This window comes from Silurus aristotelis (genome assembly GCF_946808225.1).
Source record: "Silurus aristotelis genome assembly, chromosome: 1".
NCBI classification, from domain to species: Eukaryota; Metazoa; Chordata; class Actinopteri; order Siluriformes; family Siluridae; genus Silurus; species Silurus aristotelis.
The window spans coordinates 25,452,395-25,466,549 of record NC_139574.1 but is presented as its reverse complement, the minus strand read 5'-3'; the positions used below and the strand labels follow the sequence as shown (position 1 = coordinate 25,466,549).

Sequence of the window (14,155 nt, the reverse complement as noted above, 5' to 3'; positions counted from 1 at the left end):
CCAATATTGTATGTTTGTTAGTTTCAATCCAATCATATTTCATCACATGCTGCTAGGAAATCTGCCTTTCGGCCATTTAGAATCAACAGTGCAGGTGCCCGTAGTTTAGATTTAAGATGTTATTTACACCCCTTTTAATTAGATTGACAGAGAGTGCACTAGTCAGAGCATGCAAACCACCATCTGTAGCTCAACATATTTTTGTGGACTTTGTGGGCAATGGCTGACAGACGAGGATAAACTGATTTGGTCACATATAGTTACAGGTCCATTTTCAAGGCAGACTTTTCATGAAAAAAAGCTGGACATCTTAAGGAAAGCTTGGGTGAAATATTTCAAACCAAGTGTTAAACCTTTTCAAGAAGCATTTATACTTTTGCATTTTCTTTCCTGTTGATTTTGAACACTAAGGTTTTCCCCTAATTTTTTTCCATGCTCAGGTAACTCCTAAGTACTACAAAAATGTACTGAAACAAAAACTGTATTTTTGTCATTTTATGAGGTTAATATTGGAGCTTCTGCTGGAGATGATGTATGCAGGTGGTGCAGCTGAGGCTGCAGTGGAAGGAGATTTGTTGAAATGTGTTTATTGGGTTTCTTGCTTTAGTAATTGAATTAATTCTTGCTGTATGAGACACAGCAGTCTGTTATACTGCACTTCTGTATATTATTGAAGGTTTCTCTAGTCATGGCAGGACCCCGCTGAAGGCCTAGGAAAGTTATAACAGGGTTTCTTTTTCAATTCGATAATATTTAGTAACAACTGAATTACTGAACTGTAGGTGTCATACACTTGATACGTCGCTTTCCTACATATCAACAAGTGAAAGTGCAGGGTGAACAGCTGTCTCCCCCCCCCCCCCCCCCCCTTGTGAAGCTCCTCAAACAGAGACCAGGACGCTTCTTCCCAAACACGGTCTTCACGCGCTCTCGTCTCTCAGCCAATCAGCGGCCTTCTCTCCGCGCTGTCACTCTCAGCTTCTGTAGTCTGTTAGAAAGTTTTGTATAACCGAGAAACCGGTTTGCTTTTTAATCAAAATGCTTTTTTCTAATATAGCTTTTCTTTGCCTCGGTGTCCTACACAGTGTGTGGTTCGCGGAGGGGAGCGGCGACGTGCTCGAGCTCGGAGACGCGGATTTCGAGCGGCGTGTAGCCGAGCACGAGCTCCTGCTCGTGGAGTTCTTCGCTCCGTGGTACACGTTAGCTTTGTGCATGATCTGAACATTCACCAAGTACGAGACACTGTTTCTAATAGTGCATGCATGCTTTTGTATTGCTCAGTAGCCTTGGTATGGAAACTCTATTTTAAACGTGTTTGGGAATGTGGTTGAAGTAGAAGATCGGGGAGAATTTGTATAAGAACCTTAGGACTAATTCATTCCTGAGCAAAAAATAAATAAATAAAAATGCAAAAAGGTTTGTGCATAACAAACAAATCAGTCATTAGTGAGAAGCTCTATCTGCTCTAACAATCCTGGTTCCATTTATAAGCTTGTTTTCAGGCTCTTGACACACTATTAATGCTTGATTCCATGGATTTCATAGTGTTGCTTCCTCTTGTAACCTATAAAGCTAAAAGTGTATCTTTTCTTATTGTTGCACTCCCAGGTGTGGGCACTGTAAGAGGTTAGCTCCTGAATATGAAGCTGCCGCTACCAGACTAAAGGGCACAGTGCCCCTAGCAAAGGTAAGTACACCTGGATATACAGTGAGGAAAATAAGTATTTGAACACCCTGCTATTTTGCAAGTTCTCCCACTAAGAAATCATGGAGGGGTCTGAAATTGTCATCGTAGGTGCATGTCCACTGTGAGAGAAAAAATTCAGAAAAAAATTCAGAAATTACAATATATGATTTTTAAACTATTTATTTGTATGATACAGCTGCAAATAAGTATTTGAACACTTGTCTATCAGCTAGAATTCTGACCCTCAAAGACCTTTTAGTTTGCCTTTAAAATGTCCACCTCCACTACATTTATTATCCTAAATTAGATGCACCTGTTTGAGGTCGTTAGCTGCATAATGACACCTGTCCACCCCATACAATCAGTAAGAATCCAACTACTAACATGGCCAAGACCAAAGAGCTGTCCAAAGACACTAGAGACAAAATTGTACACCTCCACAAGGCTGGAAAGGGCTACAGGGAAATTGCCAAGCAGCTTGGTGAAAAAAGGTCCACTGTTGGAGCAATCATTAGAAAATGGAAGAAGCTAAACATGACTGTCAATCTCCCTTGGACTGGGGCTCCATGCAAGATCTCACCTCGTGGGGTCTCAATGATCCTAAGGAAGGTGAGAAATCAGCCCAGAACTACACGGGAGGAGCTGGTCAATGACCTGAAAAGGGCTGGGACCACCGTTTCCAAGGTTACTGTTGGTAATACACTAAGACGTCATGGTTTGAAATCATGCATGGCACGGAAGGTTCCCCTGCTTAAACCAGCACATGTCCAGGCACGTCTTAAGTTTGCCAGTGACCATTTGGATGATCCAGAGGAGTCATGGGAGAAAGTCATGTGGTCAGATGAGACCAAAATAGAACTTTTGGGTTATAATTCTACTAAATGTGTTTGGAGGAAAAAGAATGATAAGTACCATCTCAAGAACACCATCCCTACTGTGAAGCATGGGGGTGGTAGCATCATGCTTTGGGGGTGTTTTTCTGCACATGGGACAGGGCGACTGCACTGTATTAAGGAGAGGATGCCCGGGGCCATGTATTGTGAGATTTTGGGGAACAACCTCCTTCCCTCAGTTAGAGCATTGAAGATGGGTTGAGGCTGGGCATTCCAACATGACAATGACCTGAAGCACACAGCCAGGATAACCAAGGAGTGGCTCTGTAAGAAGCATATCAAGGTTCTGGCGTGGCCTAGCCAGTCTCCAGACCTAAACCCAATAGAGAATCTTTGGAGGGAGCTCAAACTCAGAAAGCCAGAAACCTGACTGATCTAGAGAAGATCTGTGTGGAGGAGTGGGCCAAAATCCCTCCTGCAGTGTGTGCAAACCTGCTGAAAAACTACAGGAAACGTTTGACCTCTGTAATTGCAAACAAAGGCTACTGTACCAAATATTAACATTGACTTTCTCAGGTGTTCAAATACTTTTTTGCAGCTGTATCATACAAATAAATAGTTTTAAAAAATCATACATTGTGATTTCAGGATTTTTTATTTTTTTAGATTATGTCTCTCACAGTGGACATGCACCTACGATGATAATTTCAGACCCCTCCATGATTTCTAAGTGGGAGATACCTATTTTCCTCACTGTACATATCATTTTCAACAGCAATAATCTCTATAAAGCACATACAGTTTAGATTTGATCATGATCCTTTGTACTGATTCAGATCATCTTCCTTTTAATGGTTGAGGAGTTTGGTTTTTTTTATGTATAAATGATAAAAATTTCAGTGAGAGCCTCGAGTCTACACCAGGGGGTCACCAACATGGTGCCCGCAGGCACCAGGTAGCCCACAAGGACCACATGAGTGGACCGCAGGCCTTTTCTAAAAATAACTGTTTCCTAACTTGTTAAATCATTGTTGATAATTATTGTGAGAAATCATTAACATGATCAGTGTCTTTACATAGATGAATATCATTAATTATTAATAATACCATATAATTGAAGGAAAATTGAGCACATTTGTTATTTCAGAAGTGTGTATCAAACTGGTAGCCCTTCACATTAATTGGTACCCAAGAAGTAGCTCTTAGTTTCAAAAAGGTTGGTGACCCCTGATCTACACCATCTCAGGCAGTTGTGAACATTTGGAGATCTTGTGTGCAATATCTCGAGTAGTCCAACTCATTCTGTGGTGAATTTGTCTGTATAGCTAGATCCTCTTTTTTTTCTGATCAGGTTGACTGCACTGCAAACTCTGAGACTTGCAGGAAGTTTGGAGTGAATGGGTATCCCACTCTGAAAATCTTTCGAAATGGCGAGGAATCCTCTATGTACGATGGTCCTCGGACAGCAGGTGGGTGTTTGGCTTTGATGTGAATATGAATCACTAGAACGTGCTTCTTGTACCCTTTTATGTTTATGTATTCTTTTGACGTTCTGTCTTTGATGATATCCATAGATGGCATTGTGAGCTATATGAAGAAGCAGGCTGGCCCAAGCTCTGTAGCTCTGCACACTGAAGCTGAGTTGGATGCTTTCGTAAATAGTTTTGATTACAGTATTGTGGGTGAGTTGTTATGTCGAGTGTTGTGGGAGAGTTGTGTTATTATCCATGTTGTGATCATTGGAAAAATAAATCATACATTTCAAGTGTGGAAAGCAGTTGATTAGTCAGAACATTGACATGTCAGGGGACACTAGAATCAGCATAATTAATCGATTTGATTAGTGATCTGTATCATTTGATCATATTTTATCACTAAATGAATTTGGCATTTTGTATTACAAAGTACAGAAGTTATTCCTGGGAATACAGTTCTGCTAAATTTTTTACGTTCTTATTGTAATATCTTTATTTGAGTGGAAGGAACCAGCACACTTTACTGATTTCCCTTCTACCTGTCATAACAGCCATTTAAAACGTTAACTTCTTAGAGGAGAATTTAGACTCTGCCACTTATGATTTTGCTTTGTGTTCTAGGCTTTTTCTCAGGAAGTGACGTTCTGGGGCTTGCTGAGTTTCTGACAGCCTCCAGTGCTTTGAGGGACAGCTATCGATTTGCCCATGTCACAGACTTGAGAATAGGATTCAAATATGGTGTGGACACAGAGTATGTTGAATATATGTTCAAAAAGGAACATACAGGGCACATTAAAAAGTATGGAAATACCTAGTCTTTTATTGATTTTGAGACACAGATATGTTGCTTTTGTTTATCCGTAACAAACTAGCTAACAGGCAAAACACACAAGAATTGGACAGTAAATGACTAAAAGAAAGTTCTGTGGACAGATGAGTCTAATCGAAAAACTTGGATGGAAGGTGTAAGCAGACTGCTGACTTTTGTGGGTGCCGGTTTTCATTCCAACCAAGCAACTCCACACCAGTTTCTACCTGTTCAAATCTACAGTTTTTATTTTCAATGACTATCAATGACTATTATTGCCCTTGATTGGTTAAATGAAAATCCCTGTCACAAAGTCACTGGTCTGCAGTCCTAAATTGTTGTGGGATTAACTGGATTGCAAGGTCAGAAGGAAATCTCCAGAACACCTTTGGCAGGTTTAACAAGAGGCATGGAAAAGTATTTCAGCTAAATGATTGGAAATTGGAATATTAACGAAAGCAGCATTCATGTTTTTATTAATTTTTTATTTTTTATGAAAACAAAAGACTGTTTTCAAACTTCCTGCAGGCACTAAACACATAGACTGCAAAAATGGAAATTAATTTTAATGGTGATTTATGCTGTTTGGTTTGTTTTTTAAATCTCTCAAGGTGCATCTTGCTTTTTCGGCCTCCACACATGAAGAACGTATTCGAGGATAGAGTGCTGAAATTTGCTGGATCTCTCTCAACCTCTACATTACACACATTCCTCAGGGACAACATGTCTGTTTGCCTTTCCCTTGTTTTTGTTTCTTAGTTTGTTTTTTCATAATCAAAGCCTAAGCGAACATTTGCCTATGCGGTATCGCAATTTATGGTCTCCTTTTCTTCCCTCAGATTTGGCCTTTGTCCTCATCTGACCACTGAGAACAAAGACAGTTTAAGTTCGAAAGATCTGCTCACAGCCTATTACAATGTTGATTATGTGCGGAATCCAAAGGGCACCAATTACTGGAGAAACAGGTGAAGTGCGCTGGTTTGTGATCTAGCATGTTTTTAAAGTCGTGTAAGATGTCTGCTATTACTCATACAATGAATTTTTTTCTCCAGGGTTATGAAGGTGGCGACTCAGTTCCTGTCGCGTGGACTGAGTTTTGCTGTGGCTGATCGGGAAGAATTTCATGAGGAGTTGGAGGAGGAGTTTGGACTACAGTTGTCTGATGGAGGAGAAACACCCATTATCACTATCAAGACCAGAGCAGGACACAAGTACATCATGCAGGAAGAGTTCACGTGAGTATGCTAAGTTACCATTACAGAACCCGATCAAAAAATTTGTATAGCGATTACTTTACTCTTGATCATTGTAATAGCTTTAATAGAGAAATGTATTGCACATATTACAGATTCTATGGCTTTAACAAGAGATGCCTCAATCAGCAAACCTTCAAGGTTTTTATGAGCTTATTCAGTTTGTTACCCAAGACAGGAGTTGAGAACTAATGAAAATAAGTGTGCTGTTTTGCACATTAGCCACTGGAAGGAATTGTTGAGCTTGTCAAATACCTTTGCATTTACAGTGTAACTTGCATTTCTTCCTGCTTTTTTTTTCCTCACAGGAGAGATGGTAAATCCTTGGTGAGTTTCCTGGAGGATTATTTTGCCAATCAGTTGAAGAGGTACATTAAATCTGAGCCTGTGCCTAAAACAAATGAAGGGCCTGTCAAGGTGCGTACACGGAGCTCATGGGCATTTATTTAGTAACGTTCTGTTGCTCATGATTAAAATATTTAGTTTTTCCAGTCAAATCATTTGGGTTTCTTTAAACACAGGTTGTGGTGGCTGACACTTTTGACGAAATTGTGAACGATTCTGAGAAAGATGTACTTGTGGAGTTTTATGCCCCATGGTGTGGTCATTGTAAAAATCTGGAGCCTGTATATACTGAGCTTGGAGAAAAGGTAAGGGAGATTTCGAGAGGGACTGTGCATCATTTGCTCACTGTTCAGCATATAATCATAAATCATCATCCAATGTTTCAGCTATCTGGTGATTCCCACATAGTCATCGCTAAGATGGATGCCACTGTCAATGATATTCCTCCAAATTATGACGTACATGGGTAAAGCTAAAATCCTTGTGCTTAAGCTTTAAGAACAAGTTCTTAAACTTTGCTTTGTTGTTTATTACATTGTACTGAATGTAGATATAATTTATGTTTCAGTTTCCCAACAATTTATTTTGCTCCTGCCAGACAAAAAGACCAACCAAGGCGTTACGAGGTATGCCTGTGAACATTTCTGTACAGTGCAAATTCATGGTATAATAAACCAACAGCAGGAGAATTTTCACATGAGTTGAATTTGTATTTTATGCGTGATTATCTTTTTCTTTTAGGGTGGACGTGAGGTCAATGACTTCATCAGCTACCTGAAGAAGGAAGCTACAAATCCACTGGTCTTTGGCAATCTAAGGGATGACCTGTGAATTTGACCTGACAGTGAGAAAGTTCCAAAAGATATCTGCTGACATTGTAGACAAAGAGACAACAATTAGAATAATTTAGAATCATCTATTAAGCACTGATTTTTTAAAAATCAGATAATAAATATATCTGTTTAAATTAGTAAGTGTTACATGAAGATGTTTCAAAAGAAATAAGTGCATTTTATATAAAATCTTTTGTTTCTATTTCTCCTTTATTTTTTATGTTGTTTTTTTTTGTATAGCCACAACCAGCATATTGTGACTACTTGCTATGTAAAATAATAATGAAATCATATATAATAATGAAAATGCCAGCATATGGAACATGTGATGGGTAAATATGTTCCTGCATTCATTAGGTACATTTTAGGGGGGAGCTTTTATTTATTTATTTATTTTGGTCTTTTGCATTTATCAAAATGCCGATGTTTTATTCTAAGATTGTAAAAATCACAGAAAACTGTGCTTTCTAAGACAACTCATTTGCACTTTGTGTGCGTTCGGTGAAATTGCAAAGGTCACTGTTGAAGTCAATGTCAAACTACATTTTTTTTTTTTTTTGCCCTTTACTAAATAAATTATTATACCAACATAAATCTCAATGATTTTGATTGTGTTTAACTTAATAATGTGTAGTTTAAATCTTGAACATAGGTTTAGATATTTATATCTTTTGTGTTTATATTCAACACTGTTGTAGCACTCTGGTCAAAAAAACAGACTGTGAAAGATTACAAGCATTTACATCTACAAGCATTTACAATTCATTGTAAGAATCTGTGAGAAATCACTTGATGGATTACACTGGTCAGATAAAAAACATCACATTAGGGTTCTAAGTCTTCAGTTTCAATTAAATTTGTTGTATCAGGTTTTTGTGTTATAATCGTTGTAAATCTTATTAGTTATCTCATTATTCAACTCCCATCACTAATTTCTTTATATGGGCGGTTAGACGGTCTCTGCAAGTTGACTAGTAGGAAATTTCTGGCATGTTCCGCTAAAGCCCTCCCCAACACCACTCATCCCCCGGCTACTCCGATGTCCCGTCCATAACGGCAAAACTGGCACCCTTATTGGCTTAGAATAATGTCTATCATAATTTCTTGAGCGTTCATTGGCGGACGGCAGCAGTGAGTTTCCGGCCACGCCTCGCTCTTCCTTTCTTCTCTACGCTGCGTGCTGATCTGTGTGCCGGCTAACGAACCACGCTGCAAACATGATGGGGAGACCGGTTCTCGTGCTTAGTGAGGATTTATACTTTTTATCTCTTTAAATGTGTCCACAATGGCCGCCAAATTAGCGATAAACCAGTCCGCTCAAAATGGGCCGTTTTTAAGGCTGTTCTCTGTGTAACTGATGGGAGGCTAACAGGCTAACGGGCATGGCATGGGCCTAGCTTAGTCACCGGCTGGGTATCTTATTCGTCTCTTAGCTTAGCTTGCTTGTCAGTCTGTAGCTATATAGATATATTAATCCTTATATCTGTGAATGGGAAATGTGAGGAAGATGCCAGTGCATTCCAGTTTTGTGGTTACCTGCAAAATAATAGCTAAAGTTGTCATTTGTAGCTTGCAATTATTTCCTAGTTCGCAGATGCACCATTACTTTGCATTATATTGTGTTAAACCTCATCCAGATTTCTGGCTTTTTTCAGCCACCTAATGATTTCTTTCGCCGAAAAACTGTGAAAACTTAGTTTGACATTTATTTTTGGAAAAAAATGATTGTAAATTTTTTTTGCGGTTTTTACTGTTCTACAGATATACAAATTATACAGATTGTTTCTAATCTCTGACACATTCAAGACTGTGATAAATGGTCAAAAATAATCCAGTACACAATTACTTTTTACGTTAAATTTCAGTCATTTTGGGCGTGTTATTTTCCCCCATATCTGTGACGTCACTAAATCGGCAATAAAAACCCTGGATTAAAAAAAAACAATAATTTTGATCAGAACGGAGGTTGATAGACAGATTTGCGGGGGGGGGGGGGGGGGGTAGAAAAAAATTAATATTTTTACAGACCGAACAACAGATGTCACACGGTGTCTGAACACCGGATAAATAAAAAATAGATGCGCAAAGATGTGGTGATTTTACCCATTAAGGTCAATCAAAAACAATTATGAGTTTCACACCCAGGTGTGAAAAAAAAAACCATGAACATGTTTCTGTGTTAAACTTAATATTTATTTTTGGGTTTTTTTTTAGGTCAGAATACGAAAAGAGAGTCTGGCAGGAAGGTCCAGATAAGCAATATTAATGCTGCGAAGGTAAAGGTTTTTTTTTTAAATTTGCTAAGAAACTCCTGCACTACAGTTCTGTATCTATAATGTGTTAACGAGGACTACTTTCTTTTCTTTTTTCTTTTCTTTTGCAGAACATAGCAGATATAATCAGGACATGTCTGGGACCAAGAGCTATGATGAAGGTGCGTAATGATCAATGCTTTTCACTTGGCTTCGGCATCAGCTGCTCGCTGACCAGTTGTTGTGGATCTTGGTGTAAAATTGTAGTCAGGAGCCACGCCCTTCATCATTACATCACTTCATTCCCAGATTAATACAAATAGTAATTTTCTATCAAAAACAACACATCACCCCTGCCACACCCATTGCGAAGGCTTTATGTGGTGTCTATCTTTATCATCCATTTATGCTGATCTGATCTCAGCATCAAAGGATCGAGTTATCAAAAATTAATCCCGTCTGTCCTATGATCGCAGCACTGGAGATGTTTGTCAATAATTAGTGTTATCCGGTTTTAATAAAAAAATTTTTTTCCCTTTTCTCCAGATGCTACTGGACCCTATGGGAGGAATTGTCATGACCAATGATGGCAATGCCATTCTGAGAGAGGTAATAAACCATTTCTAGAAGCCTACAAGACAGCTCATGGGGCATTTAAGCTCATAGGGGGACAGCTTTATTTATAACTGACTCTTCCCTGCAGATTCAAGTGCAGCACCCTGCCGCTAAGACCATGATTGAGATCAGCCGCACTCAGGATGAGGAGGTGGGAGATGGCACCACCTCTGTCATTATCTTGGGTGAGTGGGATTTTTTTTTAATTCTGTATCAAGAAAAAAAAAAAAAAAAAAAAAGTTTAATATTTTGTTTATATAAAAATAAAATGCTTTAAATTGTCATCTCTGGAATGAAACCAATCGTCACAGTATTATAAGAATCTTTGTTTGTGTAGCTGGAGAGATGCTGTCAGTGGCAGAGCATTTTCTGGAGCAGCAGATACACCCCACTGTGGTAATCAGTGCTTACAGGCAGGCTCTGGATGACATGCTCAACATACTCGATGAGATCAGGTAATGTCTCTTTCCACACCTGCTCAATTCGCTTAGGCTGAGGAAAGTGTTTGAGGGATTAATCATTTTTATGAGCAGTACTCAGTGCGTTTTGAAGGTTTTGCCTGCATGGTATTACGAATGTCATGCCACATGATTGGCACTCACACCCAGACTTGGGATGATAAGACTACTCCTTGTGCTTAGATTAGATACTGTAATCTGGATCTTTTTGCCCCACAGCACTCCAGTCGACCCAAATGATCGGGACATGATGCTTAAGATTATTAAGTCAGCCATCAACACCAAGGCACTGAGTCACTGGTCAAGTATGGCTTGTAACATTGCGCTGGACGCAGTGCGCACCGTGGAGCTGGAGGAGAACGGGCGCAAGGAAATTGATATTAAAAAGTATGCTAAGGTTGAAAAGGTAGGTGTCACACAGGATTTTCTTTTCACGTCAGAGGATGAAAAACCAAAATAACCAATGAGAATTAGAGCCAAAATGTGTCTGTGTAGGTGCTTGGGTTGTGTTCAATGGTATTTTTTTTTTATATGTATATATATATATATATATATATATATATATATAATTACACGTCTATAACATTAAGTGACATGGCATATGCATTTTATTTTTTGAGAACACACTGTGCTCTTTGCTTTCTAATGTGATTAGAATTTTGTAATAAATGGGAGGTTTTTTTATTTTTTTTTTATTTAACCAGTAGTTCAAAATGCAAATCAACTCCAAGCTTTTTATTCACAACAGTCCAGCAGGAGCACATGTTACAGTAATGTAATTCGACATATTTACGAGTAAGAATTATTCTTAATTTTAAGGCAAAAATGTATAAATTGTACAGTTGTGTATGACTTCTGTAAACATACTTGATACTTTAGGCCAGTACAGTGATTCAGCAAAAACTAAAGGAAAGTTTATTTAAAGTCTTGTTTGGCTGTGGGTAGGTGCCTGGTGGAGTCATTGAAGACTCCTGTGTGCTGAAGGGAGTGATGCTAAACAAAGACGTAACACATCCAAGTATGCGCCGTCTCATCAAAAACCCTCGTATTGTGCTCCTTGACGGCTCCTTAGAGTACAAGAAGGGTGAGAGCCAGGTAAGGCAAAGGACCAAAGAAATAACACACACGCATACTCGCATTTGCAGCCACACACAACTTCTGCAAACTTGACCATTGTTGACCTTTTTCTTTTTTTACAGACGGACATAGAAATTTCTAGAGAGGAAGACTTTAGCAGAATCCTGAAGATGGAGGAAGAGTACATCCAGCAGCTCTGTGAAGATATTATCCGTCTCAAACCTGACCTGGTCTTTACCGAGAAGGGAATCTCTGGTATGTACAAGCATTAACGCATGTTCTGCAGTGCACATATATATTCTGTGCACACGTTACATGCTGTGATCCACACCACTAGCACTTTTATAATTAGATTTTCCTTTTTCGGTGTAGATCTGGCTCAGCACTATCTGATAAAAGCCAACATCACTGCAATTCGTCGTGTCCGTAAAACAGACAACAACCGCATTGCCAGGTAAAATTAAAGTATTCAAGAGTGTTTTTGTTTTATTTTTCACAATATAAATATTTATATACACAATATAAATGTTCCTCAGAGCCTGTGGAGCACGCATTGCCAGCAGGACAGATGAGTTGCGTGAGGAAGATGTGGGAACAGGGGCAGGCCTGTTTGAAGTGAAGAAAATTGGTGATGAGTATTTCACCTTTGTTACTGAGTGCAAAGACCCTAAAGCTTGCACCATCCTGCTGAGAGGACCCTGCAAGGAGATCCTGGCGGTGAGAGACACTAGACCAGGCATTTGTATGCTTCTCTATACACACCGTTGAGCTGTTGGTCAGAGATTCCCTGTGGGAGCTTCGGTTGCATCGAAACTTTTCCCAGACAGTAAAACAGTGCAGTTGGTGGTTATTAGTATGTACCACATGTTCTAAGGATGTTTTATGTTGGTGTCGCATAATCACAAATTCTTCAGTCCACAAAGCAGACCTAGAATTTGAAGAATTAGTAAAATGGTGGTGCATGAAATTTGATCCTAAAATGTGTGCGCTTTGTGTCCCAGGAAGTGGAGCGTAATCTGCAGGACGCAATGCAGGTGTGCCGTAACGTGCTGCTGGAGCCAAGTCTGCTGCCTGGTGGTGGTGCTGTAGAGATGGCTGTCTCTCACAGGCTGATGGAGAAATCCCGAGCCCTCACTGTCGTCGAGCAGTGGCCATACCGCGCCGTGGCCCAGGCCCTTGAGGTCATCCCCCGCACCCTCATCCAGAACTGTGGAGCCTCCACCATCCGTGTGCTCACCTCCCTTAGGGTAAGTGTGTGATTATGTGCATTCTAGTTTCTTTAACTTTATGTAAAAATATGGAGTTTTTTTTTTTTTTTAAACGATCTGTCGAGCATGCTGGCTGGTTTCCACGTTTTAAATGTGAAAACAAAACTCTTTACTTCAGGCAAAGCACACTCAGGAGGGCAACGCCTCATGGGGAGTTAATGGAGAGACTGGCACTCTGGCAGACATGGCTGAGTTGGGAGTCTGCGAGCCACTGGCTGTAAAAGCTCAGACATACAAGACAGCAGTAGAGGTATATGCTCAAAGTACAAGTTTTTTCTGTTTGTTTTGCCATGAGGTAATGAATTTTACGTTATTGCGCCTTTTGCGGAATTCAGCACTGATTCATAAAATTATTTTCTACTTGTATCTCTTGGGCGTATAAAACCCAATTTTCCCCACAGTAATAATACAGACTGAGGCCAAATCCTAGATGGCTAAAGTAAAACAAAGCAGTTGACTGGTACCTACAGATGACATGCTTAGATAAAAACTATTTGAAAACTACTTAAGTGTGTGTTGGACATAAAAGGCATACATTTAATGTCACTTTAAGGGCACATTGTTTAATAAATCTTAATGACATTTTATTCAGAGCCCATTTTTTCTTAGACCAAGTGACACCAGGGACAAAAGATTTCGGAAACTCATTTCAGGAAAATGGTATTAAATGATTTGTGGGATTTGTAAAAAAAAATATATTTATTTGCATTTATATTAATAGTTTAGTATTATATATTTAACTATTTACTGTTGAAATACTTTTTCAAATATAGTAATACACTCACTTCACAGCCTATGTTTTCATCCAAATTCCTGACGACGACCCCCCAATTCCCCAGTTATCTTCACCTTTATTTAGCTGTATTCTCTCTTTTCAGGCGGCCATCCTACTCCTGCGCATCGATGCCATAGTGTCTGGGCACAAGAAGAAGGGAGAGGAGAAAACAGGGGGAGGACAGGGAGCTGAGTAAAAGGAAGTTAAGAAAGCAAAAGTGTCATGAGTTCAGCCAGATCGTTCTAAAATAGTTAACCGTGATTTCCAATTGACTTGACCTTATAAAACATTCTCTGGCTTTTATTCTACCATTAGGCCTTGCTTATTTAAAGATTTACTCTGCTCTTTGTTTTCAAGCTCTGTATGAAGAATAATTAAACAGACCTTTAGATACGTGTTTACATTTGTCAATGTGTGTATGCACTCTGATGCTTCACTCCATAGTAACCTGCTTGGGTTGTTACTTGTGATTTGCT

At 39.3% G+C, this 14,155-nt stretch overlaps 2 protein-coding genes across 2 annotated transcripts; both read left to right on the top strand.

The window, feature by feature from the left end:
- Positions 1-868: 868 nt before the first annotated feature.
- Positions 869-7,821, top strand: pdia7 (protein disulfide isomerase family A, member 7). The gene is made up of 13 exons (XM_083556228.1): positions 869-1,193; positions 1,609-1,687; positions 3,872-3,989; positions 4,095-4,202; positions 4,617-4,746; positions 5,415-5,528; positions 5,643-5,768; positions 5,856-6,038; positions 6,365-6,473; positions 6,578-6,706; positions 6,788-6,867; positions 6,970-7,027; positions 7,143-7,821. The coding sequence occupies exons 1-13, from the start codon at positions 1,039-1,041 to the stop codon at positions 7,230-7,232; spliced, it is 1,479 nt and encodes a 492-aa protein (XP_083412354.1). The 5' UTR covers positions 869-1,038; the 3' UTR covers positions 7,233-7,821.
- Positions 7,822-8,336: 515 nt separating this feature from the next.
- Positions 8,337-14,072, top strand: cct3 (chaperonin containing TCP1, subunit 3 (gamma)). The gene is made up of 14 exons (XM_083556216.1): positions 8,337-8,479; positions 9,449-9,510; positions 9,618-9,668; positions 10,033-10,095; positions 10,190-10,286; positions 10,439-10,556; positions 10,779-10,965; positions 11,505-11,654; positions 11,759-11,891; positions 12,009-12,090; positions 12,173-12,353; positions 12,638-12,883; positions 13,023-13,154; positions 13,783-14,072. The coding sequence occupies exons 1-14, from the start codon at positions 8,452-8,454 to the stop codon at positions 13,873-13,875; spliced, it is 1,623 nt and encodes a 540-aa protein (XP_083412342.1). The 5' UTR covers positions 8,337-8,451; the 3' UTR covers positions 13,876-14,072.
- Positions 14,073-14,155: the final 83 nt, after the last annotated feature.

Excerpts from the sequence above, each read along its gene's own strand:
- pdia7 (XM_083556228.1), top strand. The coding sequence starts at position 1,039 with ATGCTTTTTTCTAATATAGCTTTTCTTTGCCTCGGTGTCCTACACAGT. Across the intron at positions 5,529-5,642 it reads ACATTCCTCAGGGACAACAT|ATTTGGCCTTTGTCCTCATC; the intron begins GTCTGTTTGCCT and ends TTCTTCCCTCAG. Across the intron at positions 6,868-6,969 it reads CCAAATTATGACGTACATGG|TTTCCCAACAATTTATTTTG; the intron begins GTAAAGCTAAAA and ends TTTATGTTTCAG.
- cct3 (XM_083556216.1), top strand. The coding sequence starts at position 8,452 with ATGATGGGGAGACCGGTTCTCGTGCTTA. Across the intron at positions 10,966-11,504 it reads AGTATGCTAAGGTTGAAAAG|GTGCCTGGTGGAGTCATTGA; the intron begins GTAGGTGTCACA and ends GGCTGTGGGTAG. Across the intron at positions 13,155-13,782 it reads CATACAAGACAGCAGTAGAG|GCGGCCATCCTACTCCTGCG; the intron begins GTATATGCTCAA and ends CTCTCTTTTCAG.